The sequence below is a fragment of the Centroberyx gerrardi genome, chromosome 11, assembly GCF_048128805.1.
Source record: "Centroberyx gerrardi isolate f3 chromosome 11, fCenGer3.hap1.cur.20231027, whole genome shotgun sequence".
Lineage (NCBI taxonomy): Eukaryota > Metazoa > Chordata > Actinopteri > Beryciformes > Berycidae > Centroberyx > Centroberyx gerrardi.
The window spans coordinates 10,354,358-10,369,580 of NC_136007.1; the positions used below are offsets into that span (position 1 = coordinate 10,354,358).

The 15,223-nt window shown below is 40.9% G+C and overlaps 1 protein-coding gene across 1 annotated transcript in view; it reads right to left on the reverse strand.

Moving 5' to 3' along the window:
- The window catches only part of rad50 (RAD50 homolog, double strand break repair protein), a 32,952-nt gene continuing 17,729 nt past the window's right edge, over positions 1 to 15,223 (reverse strand). The window contains exons 18-28 of the mRNA XM_071895975.2: positions 14,076 to 14,269; positions 13,645 to 13,755; positions 12,181 to 12,273; positions 11,787 to 11,900; positions 10,626 to 10,753; positions 10,013 to 10,114; positions 9,047 to 9,169; positions 1,889 to 1,974; positions 1,625 to 1,767; positions 988 to 1,121; positions 1 to 347 (exon numbers count right to left, since the gene is read on the reverse strand). Of these exons, the coding sequence (XP_071752076.2) occupies positions 161 to 347; positions 988 to 1,121; positions 1,625 to 1,767; positions 1,889 to 1,974; positions 9,047 to 9,169; positions 10,013 to 10,114; positions 10,626 to 10,753; positions 11,787 to 11,900; positions 12,181 to 12,273; positions 13,645 to 13,755; positions 14,076 to 14,269 (1,415 nt within the window). The 3' untranslated portion in view covers positions 1 to 160. The remainder of the gene's footprint in view (positions 348 to 987; positions 1,122 to 1,624; positions 1,768 to 1,888; positions 1,975 to 9,046; positions 9,170 to 10,012; positions 10,115 to 10,625; positions 10,754 to 11,786; positions 11,901 to 12,180; positions 12,274 to 13,644; positions 13,756 to 14,075; positions 14,270 to 15,223) is intronic.

The window sequence follows — 15,223 nt, forward strand, 5'->3', positions numbered from 1 at the left end:
TTATTTTTTTAATTATTATTAATATTTAAATTCCAGGTTTTATCTAAATTTTGAACTGAGTGAACTGAACATGAACTAAACCCAACTGCTATGAAGGCAAGAAGATTAGAGAATAATGTGTATTCTCCAAGGCTTTTAGTTAAAGAGTCTGCTGCCCGCCTCAGTGGAGGTAAGAGGAGAGGGAGGTGATGCTGCACTTTGTGATCTCCGAGTTCTGGTCCTGGTTCTTACGGATGCGGTAGAAGTGTTCGATGTAGCTGGACCGCCCCAGCAGCTCCACAAAGTCCTCGTCGTGGGTGATGATCAGCAGCTGGAAGTTTCGCTGGCGGGAGCGGCTCTTGATGATTCTGGGGAGAGTGAGCAAGAGGAAAGGGAGATGAAAAAACAGCGTGAAGAGGGACACTGACAAATACAGTGTCACACTGGAATAAGCTACGTTTTTCCATAGATAGCTTCAGCTTTAAGTATCTGACTGGTCAAACATGCATTCCAACTGTGCTGATAATTCCCATAAAGCAGAGCTAGAAATGCTTTATTGGTTGCTCCTGTTTTTGTATGTGTATGACTTTGTAGAAATCTTTTCAGACAGCAGTGTTTCCCACAGAATTTTGGCAAACTGTGGGGGGTCACCAACAGGGGGGGGGGGGGGGGGGGGGGGGGGGGGGGGGCACCAAGTGAATAGCTTCACTTGGTGGCCATTAGTACAATTAGCTATCATATAAATAAAGCACAATAATGTAATGAAAGCTCCATATTCTCTTTGTACCTTGTTTTGTGTCAGCAGCGTTACTTGTTGTTGTTGTCTTTTTGTTAAATCCCATTGTTTCTGTTTGTATTTTGTTTTCTATTATGTTTTAGGTGAGGTTTTGCTTTAAGCTTTTTTTTTTTTTAAACCTCACTTGCACAATATGCCTTTTCCTAACTTTAATTGCCCTTGTACTATTTAATGTCTTTTTAATGTACAAATAAACGAAAGTGTGTACTGACTCTACGAGGGCATGGGCCAGCGACTCAATGTTCTCTCGGTCCAAGTTGGTGGTGGGCTCATCCAGGGCCAGGATCCCACAGTTTAGACAGAAAGTCTCTGCCAGAGCCAGGCGGATGATCAGGGACGCCAACACCTACACACACACACACACACACACACACACACCACATTTGGAAAAATGAAATGAATAAAAAAGGAAAAAAAAATAAATAAACGCATGACATCTCCATATATCTATCTATAAAATATTTTGAATATATACATTATGCACCAATTGTCTATAATACCTTTACATTGAATCAAATTAAAGACCCAATTTCAAATTGCAGTATGGCACTCCCTGTTGCAGAAATGTTGGTTTAATACTTGTGATTTACTGGATTCAAGATATTTCTTTACTTTGCATTTATTGTACGAGCCTTGGATTGACAGTATATGACAGACACGAGTTTTCCATGCATTTCCTTAGCTAATTCCTGAAAAATACAAGATACTGGGCTTGCTAAATGAAATGTCAACAAGGTTAAAACATTTCCAAAAAGTCAAACCACAAGTTAAACTCTTGACACCCAATAGATCTGATCAGATGGTGACTCAAAATCTGGAGTTTATCTTCACAAGTGTGTTCTCTGTTACCTTCTGACCGGCGCTGCAGCGTCCCCTCATATCCAGAGCCGTGTCTCCTTTCACCATAACTACTCTGTAGTTGTAAGTTCGGCGCTTCACCCCGGCGGACGAGTTCTCATCCACATCAGACCTGATCTCCACGTACTCTATGTCTGGAGAGAGGCCAGGAGGGAAAACGTGAGGAGGGGAGAGGAGACGGGGAGGTGTGAATGGATGGATCAAGTGAGTTGAATGGGATACTGGGTACTAAAAAAAAAAAAAAAAAGCACACACCTTGACCCCTGTAGGTACTGCGCCACAGGTCTCTGATAATCTTGTTGATCTCATCCATCTTCATGCTGTGGAACTTCATGATGGTTCTGAGGAAAACAAAAGGAACTCAGGTACAAACCGACAGTGGACTAGATCCTGTATACACCTTCATTAACACCAGCCAGCAGCTGGTATATTTTGACTTTGGTGTCTGTATCAGACACTTTAGCAGGCAACCAACTCTTATTTTAGGAGTTCTGAAAATAAATTAGCTACATCAAACAGCAAGAAAAGAATGGGATGAGTTTGGAATCAACCAGGCTCTGTGGCCTATGGTTGAAAATATTAGTCTACGGTTACTCTTGCCATTTCAATCTGGTTTTTGGAGATCTAAAGATCAGATTTTGAGAAATCACATCACTTTGTCCCACTGGGCCTGAAATAGCTTAAGCATCTCCTGTGGCTGTATTTAAAAAAAAATCTGCATTACTTTTGCCCACAGCTCACAACGAGAGCCTGTCTGCTTCCATATCGGGTTTGAATATCTGATAGCAATGTGAGCAAAATCCAATTTTGTGTGGGTCCTGGCATGATCAGGTGGCAAAGTTGCATTGAAATGACAAGTCTAACTGTAGCCTTTCTCGGGTGAACAGGGGGGAACAGAGACACAATTTAGCACTGGATTAGAACCCATCTTAAACTTTAAGACGGTTCAAAGGCGAACAGAGGCGCACCACCACGCTCTGTGTGTGTGCGCAGGTATCAGGGAGTGGTGCGTGCATTTGCTTTTGAGTGCATGGCGGTCAACTGAACTCTAACTTATGCCATTCACACACAAAAGCACACAACACGGCAGCATTCCCAAGTATGGTGCGGTCTGTCGCTGTTCGCCTTAGAACCATCATGACGTTCTATGTGGGTTGGTACAGTTTTGTGATGTTCATATGGCCAGTTTGGCTCTGAATCATAAACTACTGCCAGCCTCCGTGTCTGCAAATCTGGCGATAAAATGACGAAAGCATTAATTTCGGTCTCAATACATTTTTGTAGTACTATGGTGACATACATAGACATGAAGAGACAGCTGGCTCGGTGTTATTTCCCTACAAACTATGAAGCATTTCCTCCATAATCTAGGTAATTGATGAGACCTCTGATAAAAACTGCTGTGTGGTTCCTGAGCAGCATAGTGATAAAGTTTCACCATATATGGATAATAAAAAAAGAAAAAAAGAAAGAAAGCTGAGCACTCCTTATCCACCCATCTGACTTATATCACATTTAAATAATTGCTTATGCAACAACTGTAGAAACAGATCATGACTTTGGACTTACTAAGGAAAAGGTATTAGACTAGAATACACAAAAAGGTGAAAAATAAAGATACAACAGCATTTTCTACTATATTAGTCAAAAGAACAGTGGTTTGAAATTGGCTTTTTATGCTGATGTTAATCCATGTGGATTATGATCAAAAGTTGAATAAAGTTTTATATTTATGAGATATATTGCTTACATGTTTGACATGGAGTCATCATATTGGAGTTATCATTATACACTGAACTTTTAGGTGAGAACAAGTATTGGGCCAATATTAGTACAAATAAATTAAAGTCGTGGGGTAAATTTGTGTTGTCATGATACCAGAATTTTGATGTCAATACCAATTTTAATGTCCAATTGCGATACCAAACAAGAAAGACCATCAAGCAATGTCAGAACAATGGTCACTGAGGTGCTTTTTACCTAACTTGGACAGCTTTGTATACATCTTTGCACAGGGGGTTTTGAAATGTCCGTCTTTGTCGGCTCTGTAAGCAAAATTAGAAAATTTTATACTGAATTCAATTTTTCGCAACAGTATTGAAGTACTACTGAAATTTTGGTTATTGTGACAACACTTGGTACACACTCCTGACCTATATTGAATGCATTCTGTCTGTGACCCATTAACATTACGAGTATCTTGGTACTGTAACTTGCTTTGAGGTACCAATCTAAATCTAAATCTAAATCTACTCTCAATGGAATTTCAACTTCCCCTTGCGCTCAATACGCAAGGGGAAGCAAAGGCCAATTCTTTGCAAATCTCCAAATCGAAATTCAAAACCTACTGTATCTATTCTCACTATCATATGACCAACTCTAACCCTATCTAGTTCGGGACCGACACGGTCTTCTCTCTAAAGGCTTGGATGTGCTTCATCGGAAGTGCTTCTGAGAACCGCCCAAAACGAACTTCTGAAAGCCGTGAACCTTCATGGTTTCTCAGAACGTTTCGATATGTAGGAGAAGCTCCAGCTGCTTGCAGGCTGTCCGTCAAACAGGCAGCTCCACCTACAACTTCGGCAGGTGTATCGCTCCCCCTGCGGCTACACTCGCCTTGGCTTTTGCAGCTTGTTTTTTGGCTTTGTTGAGCTTGTCACATAAACCCAGTGTTTCCCCTATATATTCTCTACTGTGGCCGGCCGCCACGGTAAGGTGCTTTACTTTAGTTCAGACAGCATTAATATGGGAACCAGCTGTTGGGGACCCAGTCTAGGGCTGCCTCTTGATCTGTCTGCATCATTACACTCACTTGCTTTCTTTTGTCTATGTTGTTGCCCATTGCACGCTCAGCCGTCCTGGTGGTAGATCCCTCTTTGAATTGGTTTCTTCAATTTTTTTGTTTGGTGGTGCCGGTTAGGCTAGGCTGGGCAGATTAGGTAGGGCTGCTGTCTTTCCAACATGCCATTTTGTGCTTTGTTTGGTTTCCTTTTGTTTTACTTTATTTGCATCATTTTGTTTTGTGATTGAGTCCTTTGAGAACTTGACCACATTACAGAGTGGAATGAATGGATAGCTGTACAGGAGACTCCAAGAAAATATTTCTTATGGGTTTAAATGCAATAAACAAAAGCTGGAGACTCATACTGCTTGTTGCTTTTTGTAGCTCAGCTACAGTTGACTGAGTTGTAACAATCAATAAGGGGATTGATTTGTTTTGTTATTTTGTTGTTTATGTTATTAAATTGAGAGACCAATCTCTACTCAAGGTCAATCAGGTGCAGTTTTTGAAAAGCCACCAGGTCAGCTAGAAAGCAGCTGGGTATTACATGGTGACATGCAATGTGTTGACATTTTCTAGTTTTCTAGACCCCTAGTCATTTGTTCCAACACTTGCAACAATGCAATACTTGCTTTTGCCTGTGATAGTGAGTTCTGCCATTTCTTTGACATATTTTAACATAATAGATACCGGTTCACATTTGTGAAAATTTGTGCATAGTAGCCAAGGAAGCAATTCAATCACAAGAGTGATTTTGATTTAACTTTTTGTCTCCCTCCCAAGTCAAAGCATGCTATTATGAAACCATTTTCTTCGTACTCAGAAGGAAACTGTGACCTGGGTGTACAGTCTGCTGGAAGTCCTCCAAGGCCTGCTTGCAACAGTGCAGAAACATGCACTAACTCACCCACATACATGGGTAAATGATGCTTCTGTTCTCGAGAGATGGTATCTAAAACCAGAGGGTGAGCACACACTTCCTTACCGAGACTCACTGATGCCTTTGAACCTCTGCTACAGTCTCATCCTCACCTCAGATGACAATCAAAACTATTGGCCACCGGATGTGACGGTGCATATGGGGGCTTTCACTGCAAAATGCTGTATCCATTTTGGGAAATAATGCTACCGGAAATTGAGCAATCAATATCTCAAAAGTACAGGTAAGCAAAACATCTTAAGCAAAAAAGATGACTTACAACCTTATAACATGTGTGCTTCACTTTCATTCAAATGGTTGGTATCTCATACATAAGACTCTCTCAAAGTGTTGGGATAGGTGCCTCCAAGCACATAAAGTGCAATTTTCACACATCATATGGGTATCGTTTGGATTCCACTGGTTCTGATTCAGATTGTGCTTATTGATTCCAGATCATATTAAATCTTATTTCTGATTTGTATTATTGGGGAAAACACAAAATGTTTCAATAACAAAAACTACCTTTATTCTTCTTGTAACCAATAACACAACACTAGGTCCTTGCAGCAGGTCCTGTCAAGGCAGATCCCATCAAATATCAACAACATTCAATTTTCTTCTCTTTTAACATGATAAAGAGAGAGCTGTTTAATGCTGCAGCTATCGATTATTTTAGTAATCGAGTATTCTACCGATTATGCCATTAATCGGATAAGAAATACTTTTGCTTTATTAAAGAGCAATAGTAAATATACAAAAGAGAAAAGCTGTCCATAAGACGCTGTGATTTACTGACAAAGAGGTGAAATAATAATTATTATTGATATTTATTACTAGGCCTAAATATCATACAAGTTCATAAGGCTGGCTAATGTACATTTATTTACTATGTTGAAGGGTTGCCCTACACCTGCTGACCCTACTTACTGCAATCAAACTAAACTGAATATACCTGCTGTATTGGACTGGTGCATTTTAGGCTCCAATTGCTACTTACACCACCTGATATTTTGCTTTCTGGGGTATTTTATGCATCACTGTGAGGGGAGTAGGTGTGTGTGTGTGTGTGTGTGTGTGTGTGTGTGTGTGTGTGTGTGTGTGTGTGACTATCATAATAATAACATGAATGAAGCTCAGGCTTTCACAAATTGACTGCAGCATTTTATTTTCTGTGGTTATTTTCTTGAGCAAAACTTAGCTAACTTAGGGAGATCATAACTAGCCACCATATTGATTTACGTTCTTAACTAGCCATTACATATAGCCATAATTAACGTACATTCTTTACTAGCCTTCATCTCATCCGGTTTTAATATTAAGTGCTGACTCCGCCCACCCGGGCCAGTTTCGGCGTACGCCGGTAGCAATTACAAGTGGACCCTACCCTACAGTCCCTGCTCTCAGCGGAGGGAGGGGGGCTACGCTGTGTGTGGGAAGCGCTGTGACCGTCAGACCTCTCTGGATTAGACAAGCAAGTAGAGAAAACCGGCATCAGCCGTACCAATTTATTGCCAAATGCTTTGGGATTCAACACATTAACATTACTTCCCATGGTCAGAAAAAGTCGGCAGATTTGTCGCTAGTCGCTTTTGAGAAATAAAGTCGCCAGGGGGGTCTGAAAAGTCGCTAAGTCTAGCGACAAAGTCGCCAAGTTGGCAACACTGGATCCCAAACTTTGGACACTTTCTGTCGTTTTCTCTGGCCTGTCTCTTCTCTTCGCCCCTTGCTATTTTCTCTCTCTTTCTCCAGCGTGTTGTGCAACAGTAATAATCATCCATGCGAAACACAGTGAGCGTGTATATAGTTATATGGATTAAACGATGATTTTTAGTAATCAAGTTACTCGAGTTTCTCGAGGAATCGTTTCAGCCCTAGAGCTGTTAGAATAAATATTCAACAATTGTATAGACTGTGTGCGGCCTTCATCTATAATCTTGTACGTCAACCATAGCCTGGTTCCAGACTCCTGAATTGCGTCCCGCCAACTCTTCAGATTTGGTCAAGCGATTCAGAGAGTTTGGTGTTGCTCTATTCAACTGAGATTTCTCGATCGGAAAAACGATCGGGTCAATCAGCGTTTGAACTGTTCGTGCAACGGTTTTTCATATTTGCTGAAATCATTCCTTAACCAACATGCTGTCTTTGCAAAGACGATATTTTTAACATTCTCTGTGAAGTCAGTAAATACGCCCAGCATCAGTGTAACTGAAAATAACGTCAGAGCGGCCGGATAGTCAGTCACTAGTGATTGGTTTGGGGAAAATCACTGAATAATGGAGGGGGAACGAAATGGCTATTCAGTCTGAATATCAGGCTACGTCAACCGTTCACTTTAAAAACATTTACTAAAGAAACATTTGGGTTGTTTTGGACTAATAGTTTATTGTTAAAATGTTACATGTAGCTCCTTTAAGCTGATTAATTTCAAAAACACTGGATACCGCTGCCTGGAACAGTTTGGCTGTAGAACAGAATTTACATCATTGCTCAGACATGCATCGCTTTTCGACGGTACAGATGTAGTTTCCCCACCATGACCTCAGCGAACATGCTAGAAACTTTGTGGTGCGCATCTCAGACTACAGATGAACTTCACAGGGCATGATAGGGAAGAACAAGAGTGGCCATGTTGTCCAGTCATAAGAAAACTGCTGATGAAGAGATAAAGGGTGAGTTAGAGTTGAAACAAAATCTTACCACCACTACTAACAACTGTTTTCAACCCTCACAATAATCTATGATTTTACTACTCTCACACAGGCGCCTGTTGTGTATGATTTTGTGTTGTGTTATTGTCTGATGCATTTGTACTGCACCCAATGACTGCAATGATCTGATCACTAACACTGGACAATTAACATAAATAATCACCAGCACTGGGCAATTTAATCTCATTAACAGCTTTATGCTATCATGGACATTCTTACCGATACATTCAACTGTTTTTCCACCACCACAATGATCCTTTTTATTCTCATTTGTCAATTGTTGTATGATTTCTGTTGTTTTATACAGTGTTGCATTCTGCTTGTCGCCCCGTCTCTCTCTCTTTTTTAAAAAAATTTCCTCTCCCTTTTGCTCCCCTCTCTCCTTTTGCCTCGCCAAAGAACTGTTTTAAGATGTCAACAAGTGTCTACAAGCATACCTACCAAGCATTAGCAGTTAGCTTCAGGCTAGCTATAAACAGCTAGCTACAGAAGTTGGATATATTAGATAGTGACATACAAAACTAGAAAGTCACATACAAAATGTGATAAAACTGTCCTAATCACGTCTCCAGCAACCTACTGTACCATTCCAGCAGTGTTTGTCTCGCTAGCCAAGCCCGCCTGAATACCTGGATGTGCGTCTCAGAGAATTTAAACTGAATTGTAAGAACTGAATATGAAAGCATATTGAGGGTTGAATTTTTACCTCACACTAGTTTGAAATAAAAGTTTAAAGTTGATAGCAATAATGTCCAAATTCAAATTCAATCCATTACAGTCAGTTTCAAATTTGACAATACAAATTCAGATAATGCAATCAGTTTCAATTTCTGCAAACCATGATTCAATTCAAGCACCGAGAAAAAAACAAACAAAAAAAAAAACACAGTTTCTGCTGGCACTAGTCTCTGTCCATATAAAATCTATAATGAGCAGTATTTGAATACATTAATTTCATATGTGTGTGTGTGTGTGTGTGTGTGTGTGTGTATACCACTCACTGATCAAGGGCCTTGTAGTAGAGGTCCAAGTCTTTATTGACCAGCTCAGTTGTCCTCATTTTGATCATCTTGTCTCTGTAGCGCTCATCAGCTTTGCTATACTGTTCTTCTCGCAACTCCTTTCTGCAAATAATCAAATCAAAGAGAAAATTCAGTTCATCAACCAATTATTATCAATAATGCAAAACAGCATTCATCAGCAATAAATACCGTAGTGACAAAATTACTGGACACACAGTGGAGAAACTGTTACCAATCTTTTAAGCGCTCAGTGGTTAACTGATGAAAGAGTTTTCAGAATTTTCTAAATAATAAGTCTGTCTTTGATTCATCACTGGTTTGGTTTGGTTTGCCAAATGAGAAATTGGTTAGGTCACCACCGGGCCAATAGTGACTGATGAGGTGAGATGAGATGTGATAAGACGAGACCAGACGAGACGAGACGAGACTATAATGACTGCTGTGGGAATATTGCATTGTTGCAGCAGCATAATAGTGGAAAAGTCATAAAGTCAAAAATTAAACAAATCAAAGATACAGAAGATATAGACAGACATAGCAAAAAACAGAGTAGAATATAAATAGCAATACAATAAGTAAAGGTCAAACAATAAATCAATAAAAAAAGGTAAAGAGGATAAGCAGCATTTTTTCCTTGCTGCCAAGAATTTTATAGACACATGGATGTTTGCAGTTAGACGATTCACACAGGTAAAGAGTCCACTGCAAAAGCACATGTGCAGGGTGGGCAACTGGGCATAGCAAATGTGCATAATTAACTATATGCATTTCAAGCTCAAAGATGGAGGTGACATGTGTTACATATAGTCGCATGCAGAATGTGATCATACAAAAAGGAACTTCATCCATAGTATGTAGTTATGAGCAGTCAGTTCAGCTTGGTCTGGGGTGCTGGACAAGGCCTCCAGGTAACAACTGCAACTGTATTTGATATTCATGTCTGACCTGTAGTGGAGTATCTCCTCCTCAAAGCCCTTCTGACGGCCCAACGCAATGCTGCGGTTCTTCTTCAAGTCCTCCAACTTGCGCTCCACTTCACGTCGTTCTCTGGACAACCACACAATGAACACAGGAGATGAGATGAGATGAAAAGATTATGAAAGAGGAAAACTGATAATATCACCACCAGGCTGATCCTGATGATACTGGAGGATCGGCCAAGATGTAGTGTTCTTACATAACATAAATCCAACAGTATTTACCCTATAAACTCATTCAGGTGTATCACTGCTGAGGAAAGCGATAGAGAGAAAGAGAAAGAGAAGAGAAAGAGAAGAGAAAGAGAGAAAGTGAAAGTCAAAGGGCAAAGCACTAATTTATGGAGACCTAAATGCCAGAACTACGAGAGATTGATTTTGTTAAAACAAAATGGAATAGCCATACATTTGGAAACAATCATCTAAAGCTCTCAGCATCGATATTCAAGAGGAACAGTAACGATGGTGTGATAAACAAAAGTGACAAACAAGTAATGAATCACAGCAGGAAAAAAAAAACATGCAAGGGGAATTTGGTTTGACAATGCATGTGATTATTAATAACAGTGTAGTGGCCTTACTGGCGTAGCTGCATGACTTGCATGTTGCCCATGTCTTTCATAAGAGCCTGCCGTTTAGCCATCACCTCCTTCAACTCCTCAACGCGCTTCCTCAAGGTCAGGTTGTCCTGCAACCAGCGCTCCTGGACCTAAGAAACACAAAAAGTTCAAGACCACAATTCAACTACTGGATCAGCGCTTCTCAACCAGAGGATCGGGCCCCAACAGGGAGCCGCTGGGTGTTCTGACAGTGTTGTGGCCAAAAAGCAACTTAGATGAACTGAGTTAAAAAAAACAAAAAAAAAACAAAGAAAAAAGTTGTGTGACTTCTTGGCAAAGGAAAAATTGGGGTCTGTCTCATGTTTATCCTTATGGTATGTGTTATGGTGATCTGTTTTATTGTGTTATGTGTTTTTATTGTGTGTTTTTATTGAAAACCTTGTCAACAATAAAGTCTTGAACTGAATAGAAACACTATTCTAGACTGAAATCTCCACAAGGATTACAATTACAATGCATATTCTAAAGTGCAATCCCAGTCTAAATCCCAGTGTAAATCAAAATGCAGATCTCAAAGATAACAGTAAAAAGTAAGACTGTAATCTTACAATAAATCGATTATGTGATCTCAAGCCACTAGATCCTATCTGAACTACAATTTAGACAGCAAAATATTTCTTTGGGTGAAGTAAACCTGTAGCCAATTCTGCTGAGCCTTCACATTGTTCAAAAGAGTCAAATACAGGACAGGACAGAAGATGAGGGATTTAATCCTGTGATAACGCATCATGTCATAACGAAACTAAATGCACCAATTTTCAGAAAGACTACTTGTCACATTGCAGAGAAGAGTGAGGGACATCAAGAATGTTGGACGATTTAATTGTGTGGGTGTTTTAATGTGAAAGTAAAACAGCACAGTGCTTCACTATTCTATTGTCAGTTATATTTAATACTTGATGAAACAGGAATAGTTAAAGTAAATAACTGAGAAAGAGTGTGAGTGCTCTATTTGCACCAGCTGGTACAACGAAACTGGAACTGTGCAATAGTTGAGTGCCTGGCTTCATGGCTCTGTCACAGTAACGAAAAAACATACTAAGATGAGTGGACTTTCAACTCTCCTTGAAAAGAAGAAGAAGAAGAAAAAGAAGACGATGATGATGATTGGGGGTGCTGTACCTTCTGAGTGTCGATGTCCTGACGGATGTTTCCCATCTCCTTGTTGATCTTCTCTTTATGCTTCTCAGCCTCATGGAGCTGGGTGTTGGTTTCCTGAAGCTCAGACTCTTTTTGCTGCAACAACAATAGTCAGTGTCAATAAAGTTATTCAATCTTAACAAAAAGTCAGTCAATCCAACACAACTAAAGTTGAACACCTGCAGCTAATATCAAAAGGAGACACTGACAAAGTTATTCAAAGCAAAAAGAAAGCTGGTGTTTCGATGCAAATGAAGACAATACACACTGCATGATCAACTGTTATGCCAAATTTTTTGTTAAAAAAAATTACCCATGAATGAATCCTTATTGGACAGACAGACAGATAAATCAATGATAATGGCCTATATTTTACCTCTTTGTATTCCTCCTTGCCCTCCTCAACGTATCTGGTGATGTCTCTTTCCAAGGCGGTGATGTTCTTCACTTTGTCCTTGATGGCATTGATCTGTCAAAGATGCCCAGAGTTAGAAAAGTGACTGAATAACGATAAGTAGACAAATGAGTATGCACAACAACCACAGTATGCATTGTGTGGTATGACAATAATTGTAATTTCGAGGAGGAGGATGAAGTTAAAGGAGAAAGAAAAATACAAAGAGAAAGAAAAGTTTATCTAACTGCTTCTAACCTAATCTATTTTACTGTTAGTTTTTTTCATTGCCTAATTTGTTGTGCAGCATTTGTTGGGTGTGAGACCAGGATCACTTGCCTGGGTCCAGACCTTTGAATCCGCCCACTCCACCGAGTTGACTGCTTCTGGTCTGGCACCGTGACATGAAACAGCGGTTTCTCTCGGTTGAAAAACGATCGGTCCAATGAGCGCCGCGGGGGGGGGGGGGGGGACTAACAATTAGCCAATCAGCGCCACGGGTGGGACTAACGCCGTTGTCAAGCTGTTGTCAAGCGTTGTCAAGCTGTGCGCCGGAACCAAGGAGGAGTAATAACAACAATGGCGACCGCTGTAGACAAGGTAGACACTGCTATCGAGGCTGTTCTAAATTGATTAAAAGTACCAATTACTCTGAAATCCGAACAGCACTCTGCTTTGAAGGGGAGATGTTTTTTTCGCATCAGTGTCGACTTAAAATGATGTTAGATTCAGGCGGATACGTTGGTCTCAAGTGATTGGTTAGGGAAAATCGAATCCCCCTCCCCCACGGAAATCGGTTAGAGTGGAGGCAATGAAGACGGTGTGGAAGAATTGTGTATATATATGCTGTGCGCCGCCAGACCTGTAGGTGTCACTGCAGGCTGGTTGTCTGTAAGATTCTACTTCCTCTATAAGCTCCACCCCCCGAGCAAGTATAAATACTGATCGGAATCTAGTGTCCGGTGAGAGAGATTCATTTGATTGCCACGGCAATGGTCTTCTCCCGTGCACGTAAAATAAAGCATAATCAACAGCAGTCCACTGAGTGGTTCTTGAAGGGTTCCACGACAATGGAAATGGAATGTAACGAGTTGACAATTCTGTCTGATATCAGGCAACAGGATCACTGCATTGACATTGTTGTGGTATGCCCAATTCTCCAATTGTTGAAATTCCCATGTTAGTATATAAGGTGCTCATTTGTATCTTGACCCTGACAAAGACTAGATCTGTTTGACACGTTGGTCATTTGTTTTTAACAATGTAGCCAATTTTAAAAGTGAATTTTTCACCACAAAGTATCTCCACTGGTTATATCTTTTTTTCCCCAATCTAACTGCTTCTGGTCCTTTGTCCTGAAGTTCGAAGGGAGACAGAAAACAGGAGAAGAAAAGAAAAAAGAGGAAGAGAGAAAATGACAAGAAAGAAAAGTGTGAATGTGTGCACCTTGTCCTGCCCTTCCTCCTGCCTCTGTCTCCTGCGCTCCACCAGCTCCTGTCTCTCCTGCTGCAGCTTCTCCAGAGTGGCAGACATGGGGGACAGCTGCTCCTTCGCCTCCTGGTTGGATGGAGAGAGAGGAGGGGGGAGAACACAAAGTATTTATTAAGGGTGCTCTGATCGATCGGCCACCGATCGTTATCGGCCGATATTCGTTCTAAATAGTTTGATCGGTGGTCTCTAAAAAGGCCGATCAGAAGAGCCGATCAGATGACGCAAAACACACAAGACAAACATCTGATCCTGTATACTGGTAAATGTCTCTGTTGTGTGTGAGCTAATTCCCACACAAGTCCCTTTGTGGGTCTTGGGTCTAGGTCACAACCCTGAGTACCTTGAGCAAGCACTTCCTCCACAAAAAAAACACAAAAACATTTTACCCTGATGTCCCTGGTTAAGGACTGTATTTCGGTGGTAAACTCCACACTCTGCTCCTCCAGCTGCTGCTGTTTCTGCATGTCGCTGCTAAGCTGGAGTTTCTCTGCCCGAGTCTCGTTCACCGCACTTTTCAGTGTCTGGATCTGATCTTGCTGGTCCTGGATCAGCTTACGTTTCAGCTCCATCTTACTGGACGCTGCAAGGACATGCAGAGAGACACAGACAGAGAGACAAACAGGCAATTTTATACTCGCTTCAGTTCCATTTTTCCCCCTCAGTCATATTATCTGCAAACACAATGTGTACCTCCATTGTTGCAGATGACACCCTGCTGTATCTCCCTTTAGAGACCAGCAACCCCAACTGTCTTGACAGTCTGTATGAGCTCCTCTCCTCTCTTTTCAGTCCACGTGACTCTTTGAGTATAATCTGCAGTCAACAGGGGAACTTGGCCTCAAATGTGAAACCTGTAGCTGAGGCCCGACGGATTTTCTTTGATCCCAGTTTAACCTTTGACAAGCAGGTGAAAAGGGTTCTGCAGTCATGTTTTCTTTAGCTGAGAATTATTTAAAAAACCAAACAATTTAAACTTTACAATTCAATTCAATTTAAACTTTATTGTCCCACTAAGGGAAATTAGGTTTGCAGCTACGGTAAACCGAGCAGTCCACAAGCACATCAATCAAAAAAAACAACAATAACAAACAATACAGTACAAAATCTTGTAAGAAGGACTGACTGATTTGGACATTGTCGTTCACACATTAATTTCCTCTCGCTTAGATTATTGTAATTCTCTTAACCCCTGCCTCACTCCAAAGTCTCCGTCATGCCTGTATCTTATGCAGAATGCTGCCACAAGGGATCTATCAGGTGCCAAGTGTAGAGATCATTATCACTCCAATTACAGACTCCCTGCACTGGTTGCCTGTTAGTTTTATGGTCGATTTTAATTTTACATTATTTTCATGGCATGGCTTGGCCCCGAGCTACATTATGAGCCTTTTAGCTAAGGGTGCACCCATAACCAAGCAGAGCACTTCAGTCGGTCCCACAGTCTGTCTAGACTGAAGACCGCAGGACCACAGGGGACTGAGCATTCTCCATTAGGGCCCCTATAATGTTCAACAACCAGCCCAAAGAGCTTAGG